Raw genomic sequence first — 26,347 nt, forward strand, 5'->3', positions numbered from 1 at the left:
CACATCTGCACAACTGTTTATGCGGAAAGTAAATACAACCCACATTGCCGTATGAAAGTGGTGTTTGTGTGAATGTTGGTGGTGGTGGTCGAAGGGGCTGATGGCGCAGATTGGCAGCCTCACTTCTCTCAGTCTACACCAGGCCAGCTGTGGCTACAGTAGTAGTTTAGCACCACTAGAATGGAATAAATAAATATTGCATGGAATTGTAAAGCGACTTTGAACATCTGGAAAAGCGCTATATAAGACAGCTTCTTCAGCTAACTCCTTCCATACCTACTCCTTTCTGCTGTTATACCAAATAGAACCTTATAATATTAACAAAAATTAGCTAACACATATTAGATAACACAAGTCATCATCGACTGAGACACCATCAAGTGATTATTTGACTAAACAACTAAAGGACTACAGCTCAAGATTACAAAGGCTTTTATCATTCAGAAATACCCTAAAAACACATATTCTTACTATGAGCTGAGTCACCTCTCCACCGATCTGAACTGTAAGTTGGCCAGCTTGAGTCATAGGTTTGTCTCCATGGAGATAAACTAGTTTACTAAAATACTGTGGAACATTTCAGTCAAAGCAATGGAGACAAGCAGGTGACGGACTGTGCACCAAAAAGTTACATTGTTTAATTCTCATTGGACGTGTTTAAAATGATGATTGAGCATGCACTTAAGCTTAATAATAAAAAATTGCAAATCTCATAATCTCATTATATAATCAATTTTATATTGATACTTTGCAGTGACATCACGCTGGTGGTGTTCTACATGTATCTCTATGGTAGGATGTTCAGCAGTTACCATGGTGACACAGTGCACACATTTGCAAACACTGTCAAAAAAGTTTTTAGATTGTCTGAAAACTCGAGAAAAAATACAAAATGGATTTAAAGAACACATTTTCAGGAGCCTGTGATCAGTATGTTTATGTTCATGTTTAGGTGTTTCATTTTCAACAAAAAGGTGAGAGCGATAAGAATGGCTAATGCTAGCTAGCTTATGACTGAATGTTATTTGAGAGGGACTTGTTTAACAGCACAAATCAGCTCACCTGTTGTAGTTCTTAGTCAGGATAAGTTTTTTCTGGTCAGATTGTATTAAAATAAAGATCAGATTAAAGTCTAACAAGCCTCAGACAGAATAGTACTTATAGTTAGCATTGCAGCTCCTGGAAATGTTGATGACATCAGCTGCAAAGTATCAATTACCCATAATAGCTCAGAACTGCTTGGTACAGATGTATTACCAGGGCTATGCTGCTGACGATGATGATGAAGAAGATGAAATTGTTAAAGTACGGGTGCTGAATGATGTTGAAGGAGCTTCGTCGGAGGTTGAACCAAACACGACCGAAGCCTCGAGATGTGTCCAGGTTCAGAGCAGGGCAGCAGCTGTAGCATTCTGTCAATGTTTAAGGAAGATACTGAATTCATTACAAGCAAATAACACAGCTATACAGTAATAGTGTTAGTAGTACCAGTAGTAGTAGTAGTAGTAGTAGAAATAGCAGCAAGTAGAAGTACTGGTAGTTTTAATGGTAGAAAGCGTAGCAACATTAGCAGTGGTGGAAAGTAACTCAAATAGTTGGCATAATTCAAAATTTACAATATTACTAAGGACTAGTGTTTGTAGTAATTCATAGCAGAAACAATATTGGTCACAGTTACAGTAATATAATAATAGAGTAATAAAATGTTAGTACTTTCGCAGCAGCAGTCTTCAGGAGCATCTTGGGGGTTCTCAGTTTCTTTCATCTTTTGGAAATTCTGTAAAATATATATTTAAAAAAAATATATAATAATAATAATAAAAATATAAATGTCAAATCCTCTCTTGGAGCCATAAATATTCCATCAGCCAATTCATGAATTTCAGGCATAAGGATTCCTTCCTGATTTATGGCGATGGTCCCCTGTTGTTATAACGATACTGCAATTCAAATCACAATTATGTGTCTTTTGAATGTAGTCATTTGATTGAGACTTATAAATAGAACGTTTTAGATGATCAGCAGACAGCAGCAAGACACGTGAGCCTGTTTTAGTTCTTGTCTGATCAAGTGTTAGTCTCCGGGCTATTCTGTGTAATATAGGTCGCAAATGACTTGTTTTTAAAAATAGTAAACAACAGATTATGTTCAGACCTGAGCCTCTCCGATTGGTAGAGTGTTGCTCTGAGTCCCGTTCTCCTCAGTCTGTTCAGATGGGGCACATCTCAGAGCCATACTCTCTTTATCCTCTGGATTTCCTACAAAATACACAATTATAAGTGGCTTTGTTTGCATGCACACAAAAAACCCTGATTATTATCTGTTTTCTGGAGTTTACAGAGTATTAAATTGTCATGCAACAATTTTTAATCTGAGTTTTATGTTAAAACAATCTGACCCTAAAGAACTGCCTTAGTTGGAGCTAAAACAGGTGAGCTGATTTGTGCTGTTAAATAAGCCCCTCTCAAATAACATTACAATCACAAGATAACTAGCGTTAACCAACAGTTTGTCAGTTAGTCACTCTCCCCTTTTTGTTGAAAATCAAACACCTAAACTGGACCATGAACGCTCGGATTGATCACAGGCTCTTGAAAATGTGTTGTTTAAATCCATTCTGCATTTCTTCTTGAGTTTTCAGGCTAATGTGTGGATTGTATTTCCATGGTAGCTTTGAAAATTCCACCATAGAGATACCTGTAGAACATCCTCAGTATCAAATCTTGAGTTGTAAGATTATTAAAATGGCACGTTAACAGCAAATTCATTTTCTTTCTGATCATCGTCTCGCTGATTACTTACATCAGATTTTGCACTTTGTTATTTCAATAATCTTGAAGATCCATAAATGAGACAGTAATCAGATTTATATGTGCTTGTAAACATAACCACTGGCTGCGGTTACATCCCATTTTAAGTCCAAATCTAAGAATAATAATAATAATAATTATTATTATTATTATTCTCTGCCTCAAGTGGAGGAGTTCAAGTATCTCGGGGTCTTGTTCACGAGTGAGGGAAGGACGGAGCGTGAGATTGACAGGCGGATCGGTGCAGCGTCTGCAGTGATGCGGTCGCTGTATCGGTCCGTTGTGGTAAAGAAGGAGCTGAGCCCAAAGGCAAAGCTCTGGATTTACCGGTCAATCTACGTTCCTACCCTCACCTATGGTCATGAGCTCTGGGTAATGACCGAAAGGACAAGATCGCGGATACAAGCGGCTGAAATGGGCTTCCTCCGCAGAGTGGCCGGGCGCACCCTTAGGGATAAGGTGAGGAGCTCGGTCACACGGGAGGAGCTCGGAGTAGAGCCGCTGCTCCTACACGTTGAGAGGAACCAGTTGAGGTGGCTCGGGCATCTGCTCAGGATGCCTCCTGGACGCCTCCCTAGGGAGGTGTTCTGGGCAAGTCCCACCGGGAGGAGGCCCCGGGGAAGACCCAGGACACGCTGGAGGGACTATGTCTCTCGGCTGGCCTGGGAACGCCTTGGGGTCCCACCGGAGGAGCTGGAGGACGTGTCCGGAGTGAGGGAAGTCTGGGAGTCCCTGCTTAGACTGCTGCCCCCGCGACCCGGCCCCGGATAAGCGGAAGAAAATGGATGGATGGATGGATGGATAATAATCATTTTGAATGCATGTAACCGCAGTCAGTTACATCTGATCTGAATAATGTGATTTATTTCTGATTGTTCGCACCTGTACAGGTTTTGAGAATGAAATACAAACTAGTAAAGCAACGTAATGCAGAAAAGACAAAAATGAAACAGAATATGTTAAATATGGAAAGAGTTGCTATCATTCTCTCCCTTCCTCTTGTGTGTACGCTCCATTGTTGTCCCTTGTTTACCCAGGACAACACAGTAAAAAATATATTATTTGTAAAAAAAAAAATGTTTTTTTTCTGGTAAAATAAAACATAAATAAAATTTAAAAATGACCTGTTTCTTTTTTTGTTTCTTCTGCGAATCTCCCACAAACTCTGAACACTTTCTTGATTCTGGTTTTTAAAGTTTGCATTTTCTCCTCATCTTTTGGAGCGAGTTTGTTGCTGATCCACTTCATCAACAATGTCACGAACAGAATCAAAATCTGCAACACACACACCCACATGGCAGGGATATTTAACATAAGAAGGGGTCTAGTCCATGTTTAGATCTGGTCTAATCTTGGTCTAATCTTGGTCTAGGCCTGGTCTAGTCCACGTCTAGTCCTGGTTTATTCCTGGTTTAGTCTTCAATCACAAGTAAATTCCAGACTAGACCTGTTTTAATCCTGGATTAGTCATAGATTATTCCTGGTTTAGTCCTGATTTCATCCTGGTTTAATCCTGGTCTAGTCTTAGTCTAGTCCCGGTCAAGTCCTGGTCTAGTCTCCTGGTTAAGTCCCCTGTTCTAGTCTTGATTTAGTCCTGGTTTAGTTTTGGATTAGTCCTGGTTTAGTCCCGGTTTAGTCCTGGATTAGTCATAGATTAATCCTGGTATAGTCCTGGTTTAGATCTGGTCTAGTCTCCTTGTTAAGTCCCCTGTTCTATCTTCGGTTTAGTCCTTGTCTGGTCCTGGTCTCGTCCTGGATTAGTCATAGATTAGTTCTGGTTTAGTCCTGGTTTAGTTCTGGTCTAGTCTTCTGGTTAAAATCCCCTGTTCTAGTCCTGGTTTAGCCCTGGTCTAGTCCTGATTTAGTCCTGGTCTAGTCCTAGTCTAGTTCTGGTTTAGTCTTGGTCTAGTCCTGGTCCAGTTCTGGTTTAGTGCAGGTTTAGATCTTATCCAGTCCTAATCTAGTCTTCATCTACTCCTGGTCTAGTTCCGGTCTAGTCCTGGTTTAGTCTTCACTCACCAGAAAGTTCCCGACTATCAGTAGAGTGATGTAGAAAAGCACACAGCCAAATCCGGTGGACACAGTTACACAGTCCCACATGGTTTCGATCCACTCTCCACACAAAGCTCTGATCACCAGCATAAAAGCGTGGAGCCAGTCGCTCGTGTGCCATCGAGTGATCGTGCAGTCTTCCGTAAGCCTGCACAAATTTTTTCCATAGTCTGGAGTGAAGAAGCGATTTCCGAATAAGGTGAAGAAAACCACAATCACCACCAAGGAGAGAGTCCAAAGAGAGCGAAGGCCAATCCAAACCAGACGCATCCACTTTAAGAAGCCAGGCCACCAACGAGCCAGACGGAACTGACCAAAGAGGAGGGAGAGAGAGGGGTTAGACCTGGGTTAGACCTGGGTTAGACCTGGGTTAGACCTGGGTTAGACCTGCTTTAGACCTGCTTTAGACCTGGTTTAGACCTGGTTTTGACCTGGTTTAGGCCTGGTTTAGATCTGCTTTAGACCTGCTTTAGACCTGCTTTAGACCTGCTTTAGACCTGGTTTAGACCTGGTTTAGACCTGCTTTAGACCTGCTTTAGATCTGCTTTAGACCTGGTTTAGACCTGGTTTAGACCTGCTTTAGACCTGCTTTAGATCTGCTTTAGACCTGGTTTAGACCTGGTTTAGACCTGGTTTAGACCTGGTTTAGACCTGCTTTAGACCTGGTTTAGACCTGGTTTAGACCTGCTTTAGACCTGCTTTAGACCTGGTTTAGACCTGCTTTAGACCTGGTTTAGGCCTGGTTTAGATCTGCTTTAGACCTGCTTTAGACCTGCTTTAGACCTGCTTTAAACCTGGTTTAGATCTGCTTTAGACCTGCTTTAGACCTGCTTTAGACCTGCTTTAGACCTGGTTTAGACCTGCTTTAGATCTGCTTTAGACCTGGTTTAGACCTGGTTTAGACCTGGTTTAGACCTGCTTTAGACCTGCTTTAGACCCCTGTTTATACTTAGATGTCAAGATGGTCTATTAATTTTAATAACTAATATTTGTGATTATTCAGGTCACAATATGATGACAATGTGGTGGTTAAATATTATTTTGAAGTACCCGGTAACTTTCATCTTTCTAAAGAACCATTTTTGCTACTCTACCCACATTCGACCAAATGTAAAGTGCTTTTTCATCTGGCTGTTCATGTCACATTTACTTTAACATTCAGAAAGATTGATTTCATAAAGCTGATTACATAGTAGAGAAATAGCAACGTTAAATAAGGATGTTCACTGTTCTTTGATCATGGTGTCAATAATTATGAATAATAGTAAAATCATGATGAAAAAAACTGAAATATGAATGGATAAAGTAATATAAGGAGGTTAATGCTAACATGTCAGTTCAGGAGGAACGGTTTGCAATGATTGGTCATTCAAAGTGACAAAGTTTAAGAACAGGGTTATTTTATTTAAATTTAGGTTAGGGTTAGGTTAAGTTTAGGAACAGGATTTTGTTAGGGTGAGAAAAATGGTTAGGATTAGGATTAGGAAATGTTTTGGGGTAGTAACATGTAAATACAATCAACAATATAACATTTTAGGTCAGTTCATCTGGACCTGAGTATCTAGCACTAACCATACCATGCACTTCATAACATGTTTTAGTTCTGTGTACTTCACACACATTTGCTCTCGAAACAAATGCTCTTTTACGTGAACCTAATAGTGACAATTTGAAAACGACCTTAAATAAATGAATCAGTCTCACCAGTCTGAGAACCATGAGCTCAACTATAACCATATACGCAACATCAGCGATAGCCAAGCTGAACAGAGACAAGATGACCAGGATTGTCTCAAAGATGTGCCATCCAACCTGAAAACACAGCAACAGAGGAGAGGGGTCATCACCCGGGCAACAGAAGAGAGGGGTCATCACCAGGGCAACAGAAGAGAGGGGTCATCACCAGGGCAACAGAAGAGAGGGGTATGCAGTGCGGAAAATGGTGAATAATACGGGAAACATATTTAATTACAATTTTTCAAACAAGCATTGTGATTTGATTTGTGATTTACATTTTAATTATATGATTCTGTCCTCAAAGTTCATAACTTAAAGGCATCTAGAAGAATTGACAAGCTCACAAACTAATAGGCCTACAAGAATCACATTTCAGAACATGTTTGTACAGATCTAAACGACTGAGTTAGCACTTTTTATGCAGCGTGAAAATAATAAGACTTTAGTCGACTAAAGAAATGTCGTGCCAATCGATCAGTTGTCCAAAACGGGGTTGTGGCAAAAGCAGAAACTATTACGTATCTCTGCGTATCTGACCCAAACTGCCCTTACAAGACTACACCTGCACGAGAGTTCATGCAAAAACCAGATTCAACTTCATGAGTTTATTCTGCCTTTTTACATATGAATACCAAACTATATCAAATCTTCAGCTCACTCTCACACTCTCTTCTCTCTGCTGTCGTCTCATATAAATTTAAAATAATGATTGTTGACTAATATAAACTACAAACTCAGACACCATAAACTGATTCATCGACTAAACACCTAAAGGCCTGCAGTCATAAAAATATATATTTAAAGAATATTTTGTTACTTGTGGAGGAAATTATGGTACTTCACATATTGCAGCCTTTTGATTTTCTTTTCGAAGGCAAAAATCTTTCAAGAATCAATCCCATGGAACGATTTCAAGGAGGCTAATCTTTCTAAAATGCTGTCCCAAGACAATAGAAGTGTTAAAACGTTTTATCAGTTCAAAAGATACATATATTTCATGTCACTAATATTTTTCACTCAATGCCACAAAGAGAGATTTTAATGTAAAACTTCAATGCATCAAAATCTGACCTGAAAGTAGACGTAAGGACCCAGAGCCAAAATCTTCAACACAACCTCTATCAAAAAGATTATGGTGAAAACCTGGAAAAAAAAAACAAATATTTAAAAAAGTTAAAATAAAAAGAAAGAATAAGAAGGGAGAGAGAAAGAGAGGAAGAAAGACTGAGAGAGAGCAAAAGAGAAAGAGAGAGACAGACAGAGAGAGAGGGAGAGAGAAAAAGAGAGACCGAGAGAGGGAGAGAGAAAGAGAGAGAGAGTAAAAAAGAAAGATGGAAAGAGAGGGAGAGAGAGCGAGAGAGAGATAGCAAAAGAGAAAGATTGAAAGAGAGAGAGAGCAAAAAGAAAGAGAGAGTGAGAGAGAGGGAGAGAGAGAGAGAGAGCAAAAGAGAAAGAGAGAGCAAAAGAGATAGCGAGAGAGCAAAAGAGAAAGAGAGTGAGCAAGAGAGGGAGAGGGAGAGAGCAAAAGAGAAAGAGAGAGACAGACAAAGAGAGAGGGAGAGAAAGAGAGAGAGTAAAAGAGGAAGATCAAAAGAGAGAGAGAGAGAGGGGGAGAGAGAGAGCAAAAGAGAAAGATTGAAAGAGAGAGAGAGAGGGAGGGAGAGAGAGCAAAAAAGAAAGAGACCAAGCGAGAGAGAGAGAGAGAGAAATGAGAGAGAGAGAGCAAAAGAGATAGCGAGAGAGCAAAGGAGAACGAGAGTGGGCGAGAGAGAGGGTTAGAGAGAGCAAAAGGGAAAGAAATAGAGCGAGCAAAAGAGGAACAGAGAAAGTGAGAGAGAGAGAGAGAGAGAGAGAGAAGGAATGAATAAGAATAAGAGAGGAAGAGGAGACTATATTTGGTCCTGGTTTGAGCCCAGTTTAGTCCTAAGTCCTTTAGTCCTCTAGAGCTGGTTTAGTACCAAGTTTAGTCTGAAGAAAGAAAGAGGAGAGAAGAAAGAGAGAAAGGGAGGGAGAGAGATAAAAAAGAAGAAGGAGAGAAAACATCTTCAAATAAGGCAAAACATTTTCTTCTTGGATCAATCAAATGAAAATGAAGTGTTTGTACTCACAAAGTGGGAGAGGGAGAGCATACTGTGAAACTTTTCAGTGAGAGGGTAATGCTCCATGCTCATAAAGATCACATTCAGGATGATCAGGAGGATAATCGCCAGGTCAAAGAACGGGTCCAAGACAAAAACCTGGAGTCCTTTTTTAATCCGAACCCAAAAGTCACAACAGTCACAGCTGCACAGAAGACGCCAACATGAAGAACAAGTCCGCTCTGAGTCTACAACCACACAAAATCAGAAAAACTAAATTAGGGATAGGATTAGGGTTACGTTTAGGAAAAGGTAAGTTTATGGTTTTTGGTTAAGTCTGCTAACATGGTCTTGTCAAAACTGAGCTGTGATTTTTATATAAAAGAAAATTATACACAAAGATATTAGTTTTTTAATTGTATTTAATGGATAACAAAAAATTAATAAAAATACTGTGTCTTCTGTTTGTGACAAGAGCTCACTCCATGGAAAAATACAGCACGCAGCAGTTATTTAGCTTTGATTGACATGGAACTCTAAGCCACAGACAAAATGGGGAAAATTTAGGACGTCCCTTTTCAGTGAATCAGTCTCACCTTTTTGTTGAAAATCAAACATCGACAGGGACTTGAACCTTTGTATTCATCACACTGAAAATGTGTTGTTTAAATCCAATCAAGAAATAATTTTGGTAATCTTAAAATTTATTGACAGTGTTTACTAATATGTGCACTGTGTCTCCACGGTAACTGCTGAACATTTCACCATAGAGATCAATGTAGAACACCCCCAGCATGATGTCACTGTAAAATATCAGTAGGCTATAATTGTATTTGCTAAAGGTGCAATGTGTAACCTTGTCTGCATGGGGTCGTTATTCCTTTGCCTAGAAATTTCCAAAGTATTGCATTCACTTGTGTTTATTCAATTGTAGGTAAGTGGCACCCCAATGGAGACAGATAACTTACAGTTGAAACCTGAAGTTTACATACACTATCTAAAATAACACATGCTTTTTTCTCACCGTCTGACATGAAATCAGACTAAACATTTCCTGTTTTGGGTAAATTAAGATTACCAAAATTATTTCTATTCTATTTGTTTGCCAGAATAATGAAAGAAATTTTTTCATGACTTTCTTCAAGTTTACATCCAGTAACATTACTATGACTTTAAAGAATTTAGGAAAACCCAGATGATGATGTCGTGTCTTTGAAAGCTTCTGATTGGTTTAGTAACAACATTTGAGTTAATCAGAGACACACCTGTGGATGTATTTGAAGCACACCTGAAACACACTCTTTTTTGTGTAACATCATGGGAAAGTCAAAAGAAACATCTGTTCAAAAAAGTATACACACCAGTATAAATTATAAATTATACACCATCAGTATAAACACCATGGGACTGTCCAGCCATCACACCGCTCAGGAAGGAGACAGTTCGGTGTCCCAGAGATGAACGTGCTTTGGTCTGAAATGTGCAGATCAACCCAAGAACAAAACCAAAAGACCTGCTGACTCAAGCTGGTAAGAGTGTGTCATGATCCACAGTGAAACAAGTACTAGACTGACATGGACTGAAAGGCCACTCTGCAGGAAGAAGCCATTACTCCAAAAAAACCCAAAACAAAAACATAAAAAGCCAGATTACAATTTTCAAATGTACACAGGGACAAAGACCTTAATTTTTTGAGACATGTCCGTGGTCAGATGAAACTAAAATGTACCTGTTTGGCCATAATGAGCATTGTTACGTTTGGAGGAAAAAGGGGGAAACTTACAAGTCTGACAACACCATCCTAAGTGTGAAATACGGGGGTGGCTTTATCATGTTGTTTTGCTGCAGGAGGGACTAGTGCACTTCATAAAATCGATGGCATCATGAGGAAAGAACATTATGTGGAAATACTGAAGCAACAGCTCAAGACATCAGCCAGGAAGTTAAAGCTTGGGCACAAATGTGTCTTCCAAATGGACAATCACCTGAAGCATACTGCTAAACTGGTTACAAAGTGGCTTAAGGATAACAAAGTCAATGTTTTGGAGAGGCCATTACAAAGTCCTGATCTCACCAGTTCTGACATGAGTAATGGGCCAAAATTCCTGCTAAATATTGTGAGAAGCTCATGGAAGAATATCCAAAACATCTGACCCAAGTCATACAGTTTAAAGGAAATGGTACCAAATACTAATGAAATGTATGTAAACTTGTGACTTTGAAGAAAAAATGACAAATTGTCTAAAAAAAATCCTTCTTTCATTGTTCTGGCATTTAGCAAATAGAAATAATTTTGGTAATCTTAATTGACCTAAAACAGGAAATGTTTAGTCTGATTTCATTTCAGACAGTGCGGGAAAAAAAGGGTATGTGTCTTTTTATATAGTGTATGTAAACTTCTGGTTTCAACTGTATATGGCATGGTTTTAAACATTCCTGGTAAATCACTAAAATGTCCTAGGAAAATTACATAGTGTGCCTTTAAATTAGAACTTAAAACTGAAATCATATGACTTGAGATTTGACAAAACTTGACTAAAATGACTTCTAACCCATTTGGGCTACATTACATGCATTCAAATATGCTGCAGAGACTTAAAAAAAAAATCTAGCCATTAATTCTGCCCTTACCTACCTACCCTTGCACAGATCGGAATAAAAAACAGAAGTCGTAATATTTATTTATTTATTTTACTGGGTCTCACTGAAACCTTTGGCCGCCTGTGATTGGACTATTTCGGTCACTATTCACGCCCTCAACCCCTCCAGACCCCTCCAGTCTCCTCCCCCGGTAAACGCTAACCATCGAAACTGGTAAGTGAATTCATCCTAAAAAAAACCAAACAAATCCATTATAATCTGTACCTAATTTGCCGTAACACTTCTGTAAACCACACAAGACGTCATTACGCAGTTTACGCACACTCCAAAACAATGAGACACGTGTGAGTTTGTGCTAATGTGTACAGTATGCTAACGTCTGTGTGTATTATATATACAGTGTATGGTAAGAGCAATGCTTAACAACAGGCAAACAAAACAAATCAAACAGATCCTAAATCTTCCCCACTGTAAGTATTCTCTCTGCCGAAGAAATATGAAAACCTGAATGACATGAATAGTGAACTTTGTACTCTAGTCATTATGGGTCACGTTATGGTACTAGGACCACCGCCCTGTTTCCTGTTTGTTTGTTTGTTGTGAGGAATTTAATATGTGGCAAACAAAGTAGTCAGTTTATGTTGTTATAGGCTGTTTACTACTACAAGAAGTCAGCTAGAATCTACTACACTTACATTTTACTGTACTTTCCCGTAGATTATTTTAGTTTATTAGAATCAGAATCCTTTTATTGCCATCGTTTGTGAACACAGTTCACAAACTAGGAACTTATTTTGGTGATAAAGTGCAACATAAAACACACTGAATAAATACAAATACAAATGAGGGCATGTACGAAGTTAAAAAAAGATATGCTTAAAAATCTAATAGAATACTTAAAGGCAGAAAATATATACAACAGCAGCATCAGAACAACAGTGCAGACATGACTTCTTAAAGTGGCCGGTGTTATAAAGTGTTCAGTTTTGTGCAAATATTATAAAGTGTTCATGAGACAAACTGCAGAGGGGAAGAAACTGTTATGACGAGAGGTTCTGGTCCCAATGGACCGTAGCCTCCTGCCAGAGGGAAGTGGCGGGTGAGAAGTGTCAGCTGCTATACGGCCTGCTCGCCCCCGAGTCCTGGAGACATACAGGTCCTGTAGAGATGGAAGGCTGCAGCCAGTCACCTTATTATGTGAGTATCTTTCATTTAATCAAAAATGTGTAGGTTTTAGTGTTGTTGAAATATTAACGTGTAGATAACATTTTTCTGTTTGTTTCCTATTTTATTTATTGTTGTTATAGGCTAAAACACAACAGTCTCATTAACTGAGGCTAAAATTGTCCACTGAAGTAAAGTAACACTCTTAACTTTGCTGTTTCTTATGAAGGTGAAATGGCAACCCTATCATGTCCCATCTGTCTGGACCTCCTGCGGGACCCTGTCACAATCCCGTGTGGACACAGTTACTGCATGCTCTGCCTACAAAACCACTGGGATCTACAGGTGACCTACAGCTGTGTCGCAGACACTACAGCCAGAGGCCAGTCCTGGGCAAAAACATCATGTTATCCACTTTAGTTCAGCAGATGCAGAGGACGGCACCCCCTGAAGACAGTACTGAACAGAAGTGGGCTGAGTTGCAGAGCCAGAGGGCCCTGGTCCTCCAGAACCTCCAGCTCAAAGAGACAGAATTGGAGACCCTCCAACAGGAGGCCCAGGACATCAGCCGCTCTGCCCAGAGAGCAGTGCTGTGCAGCAAGGACATATTCCGAGAGATAGCCCTTCTCATGGAGAAAAGAGACTCTGAAGTAGAGCAGCAAATTCTGTCTGAGACCAAACTGAGCCGTGTCCAAGAGCTCCAGCACCAACTGCAGCAGGAGGCTACAGAGCTGAAGAGGAGCCTCTCTAAGCTGGAGGAACTGTCCCACTACCCGGATCACAAACAGTTTATGCAGTGCTGCTCCCTCCTGTCCACAGACACACACAGCCCAGAGTCCAGCCTCCAAACGAGACCAAGAGGGGACTTTGAGTTTGTGACAAGAGCTCTGTCTGTACTCAGGGCCAAACTGCAGCAGACTCTGAGTGAGTTTAAAATCCCATCGTCCGAAGACTCTCAGGCCGAGCCGCGCTGCAGAGACGACTTCTTAAGATACGCACAAGAAATCACCCTAGACCCAAACACAGCGTTCCCACATCTGCATTTGTCTCAAGGGAACAGAAAAGTCACACACACAAGTAAACCTCAGAAGTATCCAGATCACAGTGATCGCTTCAGTGTGTGGAGCCAGGTCCTGAGCCGAGAGGAGCTGACGGGCCTCTGCTACTCCGAGATGGAGTGGAGCGTTCGAGATATGGTTCGAATAGCTTTGTCATACCGGGACATAAGGAGGAAAGGCTACTCTGACGAATGTGGACTTGGCACCAATAGTATTTCCTGGGCTTTGCAGCGAATGAAAGACAAGCTGTCTTTCTTGTCGAGTGGGGTCCAGTCGGAGGTACAAGGTCCGGTTCAGTCTAGAATTGGAGTTTACCTAGATCAAAGCAAAGGTCTGTCCTTTTACAGTGTGGAGGGTGAAGACATGACCCTGCTCTACAGATTTAAAACCAGGTTCACTCAGCCTCTGCTTGTCGGGGTCCTAATTGTGTGTAAGAAAAACACTGTCTACTTCCCTGATCTCAGATAAGAGGGTTTAGAATGTTTAAAGATGCACTATGAAAGTCTTGTTATCTCTGTGGATATATTGTTGCTTTGACTGAAATGTTCCAAATTGCTGGGTTTCTTATAACATCACAACATTCTTTAGGCCAATATTATTTAATACAAATGGGGGACAGGTAAAGTTAATATTGTTACATTTCAGATTTTTCAGAACATAGTGAGTTCTTTTGTTTAGTCCATATAAAAATTATCAGGGTCAACATTTGTGTATTACCTTTTGGATATTTCATGGCAAAGTTCAGTGTAATCAAAAGAGAAATCAGGCTCTAGTCTCCATCTGAGAGTATGACATCACATGGCATTAAACACTTATCTTGGTTTTATTCAATTACAAGTGTTTTTATTGCTCAAAAATACCTTGCATTCTTATTATGAGAGGAGTCTCTTCTCCACAGATCTGATCTGTAATTTAGTCTGGAGTGTCACCCCTGTGTCCATGGATAGATAAAATGGACTGATAGAGAAAATTAGACTGTCTCTGATTGTGCTGTCCAGAGGTTAGCTAGATCCAAATACAAAGTTTCACAATTTCTTATGTTTTTAAAAACCAGAGAATTGTTACTTTTATTTTAATCTTCTTCCTCTTCTTCTTCTTATACTGGAGCTACAACTACTTGTAAAAGAAAATAACCTAAGAACCAATGTACCCTCTTGATCTAGTAGTTTATGTTTACTGTGAGCTGTTGTAATACATTTTAGAGAGGCACCAATCCAAAACTCAGAATGTTTGAACATTTCTTTATACGAAGTTGTTCAGTAGTTACTTGAGGGAAACGTAGCAGCTACATACGACACATTTTATTTTTATTTAAAGGAAATGAATGTTTGTTTTTTTTTCTCTGTGCTGGCATTGGTTGATATCGGGCATTAGCAGATACTTATATCTATATAGTATTGAAACTGGAATCGGGACAAAAAAAACCTGGATCGGTGCTGCCCTAATAAATTAAAATGCCATGTTTTGTAGAAGAAAAAATGCAACAATTCTGTTACCATCCACTTTACAATGCATAAAACATACTGCACTGAGGACGTTTTATCTATAGGCTGTAAGGTAAAAAATTTTAACTGGAGGCCTTAAAATCACTTGAACAAAACATGCTTCAGTGATTTATATATTTTTGTTTTAATATGAATAAAAAATGTACCAAGGCTTACTTTTGCTTAGTTTTCCTCTGGTTCTACACAGTATCTCTGGTTATATTTGCAATTACATAATCATCTTTTAGCAAACATGTAGCAGAAATTGTCAATATCAGAGTATTATAGTGCTGTGAAATTAATCAAAATCTAATTGAGTTCAATCACTGCTGATCGTGAATGATCAGCTTGGGTCTTTTTAATGGAGCCACAGCCCTGTCAGTAACAGCATGTGGTTTGGAACAAATTTCAGACTTTGGAGGAAGAAAGTGTGCCTTTTTTACATAATTACAAGGGGAATGATTAATAAAGGATAAAATCTAAAATCTTGATCAATCAATAATAGCGGAAAAAATATATATTTGGCAGTCACACTATGTGCTAAGATATGTGTTTCATTAGTGCATTAGTTGTGGTTTAAGTATGAGACAAATGTGAAATGAGTGTCAAATTACCCACAGACAGAAATAGTGCTTTATACTGTCATTAGATGATTATAGCATAAGTTTGGTTCATTTTACTTCAATCAATTCATTTTCCAGCATGTTTTTTTAAAATAAATAGTTCGACCCAAATCTTCAAAACAGCATTCACAACATAAGTGATATTTTAGTTACAGTGTTATCTATTAAAGTATCATAAAAGTGCTTTAAAACTTCTAGTAATGACAATAAGAGATCGGTAGTGTTTTGTTCTTTTTTTTTCTTTGTTAAATTAGTAAGAATCCCATGCATTTCAGAGCATGTTTGTAGAGGTCTAATCTGCAGGGTTAGTGGGTTTAAACATAATCAGAGTCCCTAGAAAGACCCCAAGATAATTCATTCTTTGTAGACGTTATTTTACTGAATTAAGATAATGGCAGATTTGGGGATTTACTGATTATAACCATTTGAATTTCACTGTACGGGTATTTCTAACATTGTGGAGACTAAAATCTACAGACACAATTCATGGGGACCTGTCAAACCTTGGGACAAAAATTCATGACATAAATATTTTATTGTTAAATCAACAACATGGTTTAAAGTTCAGATATGGGTTAAAATAGGTTAAAGTTAGGGTTTGGGTTTACGTTAAGGTTAGATAAGTAGTGACAATTGACGATCTCCGGGATTAATGTCAGTTTGATATCCCCAAAACAGTGTGTGTGCGTGTGGGAGGGCATCTGGCGCAAAATCAATACAAAATCAAATTGAGACCCGAAGGGAATGTTGCAATCACAGTTTTATCAACAAATGAAATGTCTGCCGGTCTGAACACTGACTCTTGGGAAGAGAAATACACATTTGGTTGCGTTTCCTGGAATCTTGTGAAACTTGGATTGCTCCAGAGGTGAAACGTGGGCTGACCAGATGTCTCCTGTTAAAACACTTTGGGAGTTTAAGCTTTCCGTCTTATGTAAGCAGAAAATAATGGATAGATGTCGCGTTGCTTTGAATCTGAACGGCTGGGAATGTTGTGGCTATTGTTACTTTAATATCTTTAACACATTTTATAAGACTTTAACCATGTTGTTTGGTGTTTTCTTCATCAAAAACATACCTTGTTTGTTGCTGCTATTTTACGCACTGAACTCTTGCTCAATGACAGTTTACTGTGTCAGTGAGGATCTACCCTGACCGTCTGTCACATTCAAAATTGACCATATTTAAAAAGCAGGCTTATGCATAATACAATAAAGAACAATAAAAGAATAAATTCATGTAATCTAGACAGACTTGGCTTGTTTTTTTAACGGCAAGAAGTACTAAGGGGAGTGCTGAGGGAGTTTCAGGTTTCATCTTATGTAACAGGAAGTAAGTGTGTAAAAGTCAGACAGCTAATAAATCAACTGAACTGGGGAGCCCCTTTTTTAAGATCTTAAAGGGGGGGTTCTGCAAAATCAACTTTTTGGAACTTTCTACCATGTTGTAACATTGTTATGTAATCAAAAACATCTCTGAAGAGGTGTTAGGTGTCATCCACGCATGTTTGAGTAATCCACTGATCTCCCTCAGGCCCTATTTGAATCCTCCTTACACTTAGCTGTCCAATGCTCAGCCCATGGCAATTCTCCATTAATATACAAACGCATGATACAAAACAATACACTACAACTTCACAAACCTGATGTGATGTGTAGTAGTTTCATTAGTGGATGCACGCTGAAGATGGAATGACTTAGTGTTAGAACCAAGAGAAGCGGGTGTCAAAACTGAAACTAATTATACATGTTAATATGTTGTTTTGGTAAATATAGCATTTTCAAAATAATAAAAGGTACCATGGTGATCTAAATAGGTTATGTGTTAACAATTAACCTGTTACTGTCACCACAACTTGTAACTACAGTACTAATTCTTGCAAATACTACTATATATTTCCAAAAAGTATCCAATAGCAGAGCACAAACTCACCCTTTTTCTCTGGGAGCTCATCCACACCCTACAACAAAAAAAATGAAAACTGTTTGGTTTTGTTAAATGATTAAGCTCTAGTTTATGTAGTCTGGCTTAGTTAGGACTAAGAGAGTCTTTGACAGCTTTCAGGAGCTGTAGTCCTCTGTTTCTCTTTGATTCTGGTTTAGTCCTTTAGTCCATAGTCCCTACTTTACTCCTGTAATCCTCTTCAGTCTTGGTTTAGTCCTGGTTTAGTCTCTTGTGGTTTAGTTCTGGTTTAGTTACAGTTTTCTCTTGGTTTAGTCCTGGTTTAATCCTGGTTGAGTCCTGGTTTAGTCCTCACCTTCTCCTTGAGACCTGCCAGGATCTCGCTGTAGTCCCTGTGGTCTTGTTTAGTCTCAGTTTAGTCTTGGTTTAGTCCTGATTTAGCCCTGCTTTACTCCCTGGTTTAGTCCGTGGTTTCGTCCTGGTTTAGTTCCCACCTTCTCCTTTAGAACTGCCAGGATCTTGTTGTAGTCCTTCTCGTCTTGTTTAGCCTGTTGGACCTCTCTATCAGTTTGTTTGGTGAATGTGATGAAGAAGGACGCAATGATGAAAGCCGTGAGAGAAAAGGAGCAGATGAATATAGTCACCACGAAAAAGACTATTGTGTGTTCTCCGGTTCCCTGCATCACCTAAACACAGAGAGAGATCTAGTTTAGACCTGGTTTTGTCCTGGTTAAAACCTGATTTAGACCTGTTTTAGGTCTAATTTAGTCCTGGTTTTGTTCTGGTTTAGTCCTGGTTTAGTCCTGGTTTAGTCCTGGTTTAGTCCTAGTTTAGTCCTGGTTTAGACCTGGTTTAGACCTGGTTTAGTCCTGGTTTAGACCTGGTTTAGTCCTTGTTAAGACCTGGTTTAGACCTGGTTTAGTCCTTGTTTAGACCTGGTTTAGACCTGGTTAAGAGCAGGGAAGCAAAAACTAGGTTTCCCAGCAGTCTCCTCTGACTTGCTCATTTCACCTGCTGTGTTATCTGTCCTGTCCTCCATGATGCTAGATAAGAAATTCAGTTCTAACATTTATGTGAACTAATGTCAGTTATTAGTTCAGAGGTGTAGCTGAGTGATGGGTCCTGCTCCTGTTCTGTGGTGATGCGCACTGTCCATGGTGATGGATCCTGTTCCTCTCTGAGGTGATGGGTCCTGTCTGTGGTGATGGATCCTGTCTGAGGTGATGGGTCCTGTTCCTGTCTGAGGTGATGCGTCCGGTCTGTGGTGATGGGTCCTGGCTGTGGTGATGGGTCCTGTCTGTGGTGATGGGTCCTGTCTGTGGTGATGGGTCCTGTTCCTGTCTGTGGTGATGGATCCTGGCTGTGGTGATGGGTCCTGCTCCTCTTGTAGTGATGGGTCCTGCTCCTCTTGTGGTGATGGGTCCTGTCTGTGGTGATGGGTCCTGTTCCTGTCTGAGGTGATGCGTCCTGTGTGTGGTAATGAGTCCTGCTCCTCTTGTGGTGATGGGTCCTGTTCCTGTCTGTGGTGACGGGTCCCGTCTGAGGTGGTGTGTCCTCTTGTGGTGGTGGGCCCTTCTCCTAACTGTGGTGATGATTCTTGTCTGTGGTGATGGGTCCTGCTCCTCTGACGGTGATGGGTCCTGCTCCTCTGGTGGTGATGGGTCCTGCTCCTCTGGTGGTGATGGGTCCTGTCTGTGGTGATGGGTCCTGCTCCTCTTGTGGTGATGAATCCTGTTCCTGTTTGTGGTGATGGGTCCTGTCTGTTGTGACGGGTCCATTTGCGTCATGACTTGGCTGAGCTGATGTCACTGACGGCATGGCTGCGAGTTTTGAAGTGGTATGTTTAAATTGTTGAGAATGAGAATGAAATACTTCAACCAGCTGTGCATTAATGTCACTTATTTCTCAGGTTATGGGGTTTGAATCAGCTTCACTCTGCATCCTGCTGTCTCGCCGTCACCTTTTTGTTCCTTCCTGCCCTGATGTGAAACTGAACTTTAAAATGTAAATCGTGTAACTGAATGGCAAGAAAGATTGCAATTGCAACCTGTGACCATAAAGAACCAAACTGTTCAAGAATTAAATTATATTGGTCCTTTTACAGTGAATGAAATTATAACAGTCAGAAGTTCTAACTCCACCTTTATGCAATTACAAATACATGCCACTATTTAAACTGGAACTCACTGGCCTCCATCAATGAGAGGACCTGTCTGCCTTATGTTTTAGTTCGTTTAGTTTATTTGTTTTTATTATAATTTTGTTATGTTTACCTCCCACTTGTAATGCCAAATTTAGTCCTGGATTAATCCCAGTTTAGACATGGCATAGCTCTGGTTGATGCTGTAACAAATGTTAGTCTTTGTTCAGCTCTGTTTTTAATGTGGGTTAGTCCTGGTTTAGTCTTGTTTTAGATCTGGTTTAGTCCGGTAAGATATTTTACCAGAGACCTGGCTAAGTCCTGAATGGTTCAAAGATTTTGGCCCAAGTTTTAGTCCTATTTTAGTCCTTTAGATATTGCATTGTCTTAGTTTAGGTGTTTCCTGTCTCTTTCTTTTGGCCTTCTTTTTGCCTGCTTTAAATCTGGTTTAGTTTTGGTCTACTTCTGGTTAAATATAATAATATATTGGATTTATATAGCACCTTGAAAGACACCTAAATCACTTCACAGCAGATTATTCATAGCTGCCCTGGGACAGACAGATGTAAGTGAGGCTGCCAATCTGTGGCATTGGCCCCTTCAACCACCAACACTCACATGTGGCACACTAAGCAATGTGAGTTAAATGTCTTGCCAAAGGGCGCAGCAACTGTTTTGCACTAGAGCTACTGCTGCTGCCTCTGTGACACCTGGTATTCACAGCTGTGGTATCCTCAAAGTAGTAGTAGTAGTAGTAGTAGTAGTAGTAGTAGTAGTAGTAGTAGTAGTAGTAGTAGTAGTAGTAGTAGTAGTAGTAGTAGTAGTAGTGTACTGACCTCTCCAGCCAGGGCCTCCCAGTAGTCTCTCATCATGAGTCTGAACGTGGATAAAAATGCATCTGCAAATGAGTCGAAGTTTCTCATGTCCCGAAAGTTGCTGACCTGAAGGCAAGTGAACCCATCTGGACACATACTGAAATAAAATAAAACTCAGCAAAATTAATTTAAATGCTGTATGATCTCTAGGGTTGAACAACAGGAAAACCACTCTACCACAGTAACACAGAGAGAACACCCCACTCAGAGACATCAGGAGTGTAACCCACAACCTCTTCACTGAGAGGAGACAGGATAACCACTCAGAACAAGCACACTCCACTCAGATCAGAAGAATTTGTACCTGGACATTGAAGAATTTCTGCAGATTTGAGGTTCTGCACAATTTTCCATGAAGTAATAGTTATCTATGGGGAAAAAGACCTAGTTTAGATCGGTTTTGTTAATCCTTATTGGAGGCTTTGTTTAGAAATAGTTTTGTCAAGGTTTAGTCCTCTGGTTTAGCCTCAGTCTACTCTTGTTTCTGTCCTAGTCCTAGCTCTGTCCAAGTCAGCATACTTCTGGTGAAGTCCTTGTTCAGACCTACTTCAGACCTGTTCCAGTCCTGATATAGTTCATTAAAGGTGTAGTATGTAACTTTTCTGGAAAAGCTGATGCTGCTTTGCCTGGAATGTTCCATAGTATGATATCAAAAGTATTTTTCTACCATGCATGGTGTTATGGGTCTTTTTATTGCACTAAAATATCTAATATCTAAAATAGATATTTCTATTAAGGACTAAAATAGGACTTGGTCCAAAAACTAATCAAAATCTTTGAACTATTAAAAAAAAAAACATTCTACATTCTTACTGGGAGCGGAGTCACCTCTCCACAGATCTGACCTCTAACTTGGCCTAGTAGTGACACCAGGTTGTCTCCATGGAGACAGATAACTTTAATACCATGTAGAGAAATATTCTAGACAAAGCAACAACATCTACATGGCCACTCGGACCCTCTACCAGAAAAGTTACATATTGCACCTTTAAGAAGTCAAACATTAGTATGAGCCTCTACTTAGATTGACATAAAAGAGCATTCTTTTATGAGAGTGGTGCTTGGGCCGGTGTGAGCCCAACAGTCGCATTTTGAACCGCAGTAAACGGCTGCTCCGAGAGCGCTTGAAACAGGAGGTCTCAGAGCGGCTCCACCCGCCAGTGCGGTGTGAACGCGGCCGACCTCAGGCCAACCTTCGCAGTCCACTGTGACAGTAGAAATGCTTGGAATTGGGCAAAAAAACACGCTCAGATCACATGTATTTGTATGAATGGGCGCTGCAGAGCTGCTGCTTGACATGTCTGTATATAGCCACAGGTGAAAGAAAAGACCACCGAGTGTAGGGGAAGTGAGTACATTCTGCCTGCTTGAAGCACATTGTCATAAAAATAAGTTTCTATTCTCTCTGATCAGCTGATGGACTCTCATGTGGCTCATGGTGTTTGGGGTGAATGATGCATGGTGTGTGTGCACAAGACTGACCCAAAAGTAAAGTAAACAGAATTAAATCTAATATGCACTGGGGGCCCTCCACAGAACCATTAATGTGTGAAAATGACCTAGGCCTATGTCTCACCTTTGTTTTGGATGTATTCCATGTAGTTGAATGAGTTTTCTGTGCCATTTTGGGAGTCCGTTGAGTTTAGCAGGAGACTGGAATTAGTCTGCTCCCAGTTCCTGACACATGTGTTCCTCAGGACTCCAGTGAATAGATCCATCCCCATGAGGGAGAAAACAGTAAGGACCAGGAGCGTCAGGAAAAGAACATCCAACAAGCCAATTAGAACACGGCCGAATGTTTTGGCATGTCGTCGAGTGCCTGAAATATATTAAAATATATATATATATATATATATTCAAAGCTAATGAATAATGCAATACTGTAACATAATATGAATCATTACTGGTGCAAGTCACTCAAGTCACTTTACCTGATATTTATTCTGGTTGTATAATGCAATACAATTGTAAAAATAAAAATAAAAATTATATAATTCTATTTTACTCTACTTGCTCAATGTTCTAATATTTCTTTATCTTGATTTTTCTTTGCCTATATCTATTCCCTTGCTGTTATGAAATGCGCGTTGCAGCCTTGGAATTTCCACACTGTGGGACGAATAAAGGTTCTCTTACCTTTTTACAAAAAGTGTGATTGTTGTTGTTGTTGAAATTATATCAAGTCATAGGATTAATATGGCAGCGTGGAGCCAATCCCAGAACAGTTAAAGATTACAAATTTAAATATCTTTAAAGAACTAAACTAAATGTTTTTGGTGTTTTAATAGTATTGTCTACTGTTCTTAGTCTTTTATGGGTGTGGCAATTTTAGTGCTGTAGACGCGGACTTTGAAGCTTGTATACCCATTACACCACAATTGTCAAACTCAGACCCAAATCTGGTCCACGGTGTAATTATATTTGGCCCGTGAGATCATATCAAATGTGCATTAGAGCTGGCCCACTGGTATAGGGCGCATGTACCAGTAATACTACAAATCCCAGAATGCTTTGCTAATCCACTGGCATGCAGTGGAGATCAGTAAACTCCCCTTCTTTTCTCTTAACACTCATTAGCAACGAAGCTACAGGTCACTTCTAATATTGAGTTTGTCCTGTGAATTTGTCTCAATTTTTAATTTTGTCCCACTGTGAATTTGAGTTTGACACCAGTCCAGTCTTCCAGGCACTACCCAGTTTAGCAGATCTATTTGAAATGTGGTTTTGGGCCGAGTTTAGGTGGCTAGACCCACTTTCAGCTCCAATATACCGTATAGTGTGTGAATGAGGGTGATACTGACCAGCAAACAGGCCTAGGATCTTCAGACAACGAAGGGGCTTCAGAAACCAAAGTTCGGGCACATTGAAGAACAGGAAACTGTAAAAATATTTCATTCAAATTATTTTAATACTATGTACTCCTCTGTACCATACATTCACTGTCTCTCTTCTGTACCATCACTCTCCCTCCTCTGTGACTGGTGTATTCTTACCCTGTGATAATAATGAACATGTCCAATCTGTTCCATGAGTCTCGGAGGTAAGTGAAGGGTCCCAAACAAAAACCTCTGGACAGGATTTTCATCACGGCCTCCAAAGTGTAAATACACAATAAAACCAAACTATAAACAGAAATAAACATACACAAATCAGCATTGTCTTAGATTACAAGAGTTCCAAACTGTGCGGAATTTGCATGTTCTCCCTGTGTCTGTGAAGATCATTGCTCATTTAGGCCTGCCATAATAACAAATACTGAAGTGTGATATAAACTGCAAAAATTAAACAGCAGAATGATTTACCTACTAGTCAGTTTATCTCTATAATGAATCATAAAAGTTATTTTTTAAACCCTCTACAGCTCAAATCTTATCATAGTACAGAAAAATTCCCCACTAATTCAAACACACGATAAAAACTGACCTTCAAAATGACCGTTCCATTCATCACACACATAACCAGTCAAAAGTTTGGACACAAAACTCTTCAATGGTTTTCACTTCACAGCTGTGCCATGTCAGGGTCAAGAAATGCCAAGTGTCCAAAGTGATTAAAGCAAAGGGTGACTATTGTATTATTATTATTATTATTATTATTATTATTATTATTATTATTATTATTATTATTATTATTATTATTATTATTATTATTATTATTATTATTATTATTATTATTATTATTATTATTATTATTATTATCATTATCATTATCATTATTATTATTATTATTATTATCATTATCATTATTATTATTATTATTATTTATTTTTTGAGTATTTTTTTCTACTACATTCACAGTTTTAAGGTCTTTGGTGAGAATCTATAATGTGAAATTAAATAAACATAAAACATAAAAAGTGTGTCCAAACTTCTGACTGGTAGTGTATCTTGAGTTGATATAGTACATATTGTGACAGGCCTACCCACATTGTTAATTTAAAACATGCAAAGTAGTAGGTTTCTCCTCCAACTAGTTACTCTTGACCAGGACTTTGGCTCATAAATGTGTCTCTGGCGCTGCTCTGTGGTTGTCACGGCGACGTTGAAGGATGGATCAAACACAGGGGACAAGAAAATGCACTATGTCTATGACTATTTTCTGGTGCGGGGTCCGTCACCAGTTTATCTGCGATGTCTGGAATGCCCCACTGTATGGCTTTTAACATATCTCTAACTCCATGGAGACAAGCCAGTGATTTCCCGGGGCCAAGTTACAGGACAGATCTGTGAAGAGGCAACCACGTTTGTAGTAGGAAAGTGGTGGTGGAAGATGTTTTTTCATTTGGCATTTGTGCAAAAAAAAGAAGAAGAAAAAACGTGAAAAAAGTGATTAAATAAATGTAATAAATGAATAAATGCAATAACGTTTCCATGGTTGTCATACATACCCAGAGTTGTGTTTTGTTTCATTCACACGTTTAACACACAAACCCTGCACATTTAGGCTGAGTTCTTCTCTCAAACAGAAAACACTCTGTTCCACCTTGTGATGTCATGTGGTAATACAGGAAGTGCTTCACTGTTTTTTTTAAACTCCATACAGCTTTACTAGAATCATTTGGTAAATTTCAGCCCTGGAATTACTGATCTCTACTGAACTAAAGGTAAACCTAGCCGTTAGCTTGAAAACTACCACGTTATGACATCACAAGGTGGAACAACGCATTTTGAGATTTGGAGATTTAGACAGACTAACAAACCAGGATGACTCAAACATGTGTGGATGATACAAAACACAGTTCCAGGTATGTTTTAGGAGGTAACAATGTTCTAACATGGCGTAAAGCTCACAAGAGTCCATTTTGTGTAATATAGAACCTTTAAAAGTCCAAAGTTTTCTGTTTTCTGAGCAACCAAAGAGACACAAGAACATCTTTGTCCACTGTTTAGAATGACTCATGTTTCTACTTTTCCATAATTAACAACATGCACTTTCAAAACCTCTGCAATGGATACAACAATACAGAACATCACAAACACTTTGGTATTTCACAGCAGCTGTAACCACAGAGGGCCCCAAATGGAGTTGAGCTGATTTGACTGACTGCTGGAGCCAAAAGCCAATATTTACTGATAGTATTAAGCTTTTAAAATCCATAGTCAAAATAATAATGTATTTATCATATCATATTTAAAGGTGCACTATGTAACTTTTCTTGAAAATACCTTGAAAAACGTACTATATTCTTAGCTTGATGGTTGCTTGCTCCTCCACAGATCTGAGCGGCAACTTGACCGAGTGGGGTCACCTGTTTGTCTCCATGAATGATAGATAAGTTTAATGTCTTACTGAGGAACATTACAGGCAAAGAAATAACATGTACAAGTAGAACTTCCACCAGAAACGTAACATAATGTATCTTTAAAAATCACTGTTGTGGGTTTCGATGTGTGAAAGTTCGGTTTGCGTGTCGGTTTGTCCTCAAATAAACTCTGAAAATAAACTTTCTTTGGTGGAAAATTTTGCAAGTTTGTTTGATTTGGACCAAACTCTGGAAATCAAGATTTTGAAATTACAGCCACTAATCTCTGTCCTGTCGTCTGCAATGTTTACCTTGGGCCTCCAGTACGACAGTCCCTATAATTTAAATGTATCACGTGTTTAGTTTGAGTTTTATGTTAAAGGTGCACTATGTAACTTTTCTGGTTGCATGCCACTTGCTTGTCTCCATATATATTGCTGTTTTCTCTCCTTTATTTATTCAGTTGTGTGATGTGTAACTGCTTAAAATGACCTGGAGAAACATGCATTCTTACTCTGAGTGGGGTCACCTCTCCACAGATCTGACCTACCATAAAAGTTACCCAGTCCAGTGTCAGATAT

At 39.4% G+C, this 26,347-nt stretch overlaps 1 protein-coding gene across 1 annotated transcript in view; it reads right to left on the minus strand.

Moving 5' to 3' along the window:
- The window catches only part of LOC117372482 (sodium channel protein type 4 subunit alpha B-like), a 45,880-nt gene that overhangs the window by 13,282 nt on the left and 6,251 nt on the right, over positions 1-26,347 (minus strand). The window contains exons 6-20 of the mRNA XM_055222741.1: positions 23,518-23,646; positions 23,326-23,402; positions 22,101-22,343; positions 20,829-20,892; positions 20,486-20,621; positions 18,004-18,195; positions 17,540-17,567; positions 8,708-8,925; positions 7,671-7,742; positions 6,567-6,674; positions 4,830-5,171; positions 3,935-4,085; positions 2,155-2,258; positions 1,714-1,777; positions 1,258-1,412 (exon numbers count right to left, since the gene is read on the minus strand). Of these exons, the coding sequence (XP_055078716.1) occupies positions 1,258-1,412; positions 1,714-1,777; positions 2,155-2,258; positions 3,935-4,085; positions 4,830-5,171; positions 6,567-6,674; positions 7,671-7,742; positions 8,708-8,925; positions 17,540-17,567; positions 18,004-18,195; positions 20,486-20,621; positions 20,829-20,892; positions 22,101-22,343; positions 23,326-23,402; positions 23,518-23,646 (2,083 nt within the window). The remainder of the gene's footprint in view (positions 1-1,257; positions 1,413-1,713; positions 1,778-2,154; positions 2,259-3,934; positions 4,086-4,829; positions 5,172-6,566; positions 6,675-7,670; positions 7,743-8,707; positions 8,926-17,539; positions 17,568-18,003; positions 18,196-20,485; positions 20,622-20,828; positions 20,893-22,100; positions 22,344-23,325; positions 23,403-23,517; positions 23,647-26,347) is intronic.

Source organism: Periophthalmus magnuspinnatus, chromosome 6, assembly GCF_009829125.3.
Source record: "Periophthalmus magnuspinnatus isolate fPerMag1 chromosome 6, fPerMag1.2.pri, whole genome shotgun sequence".
Taxonomy (NCBI): Eukaryota; Metazoa; Chordata; class Actinopteri; order Gobiiformes; family Gobiidae; genus Periophthalmus; species Periophthalmus magnuspinnatus.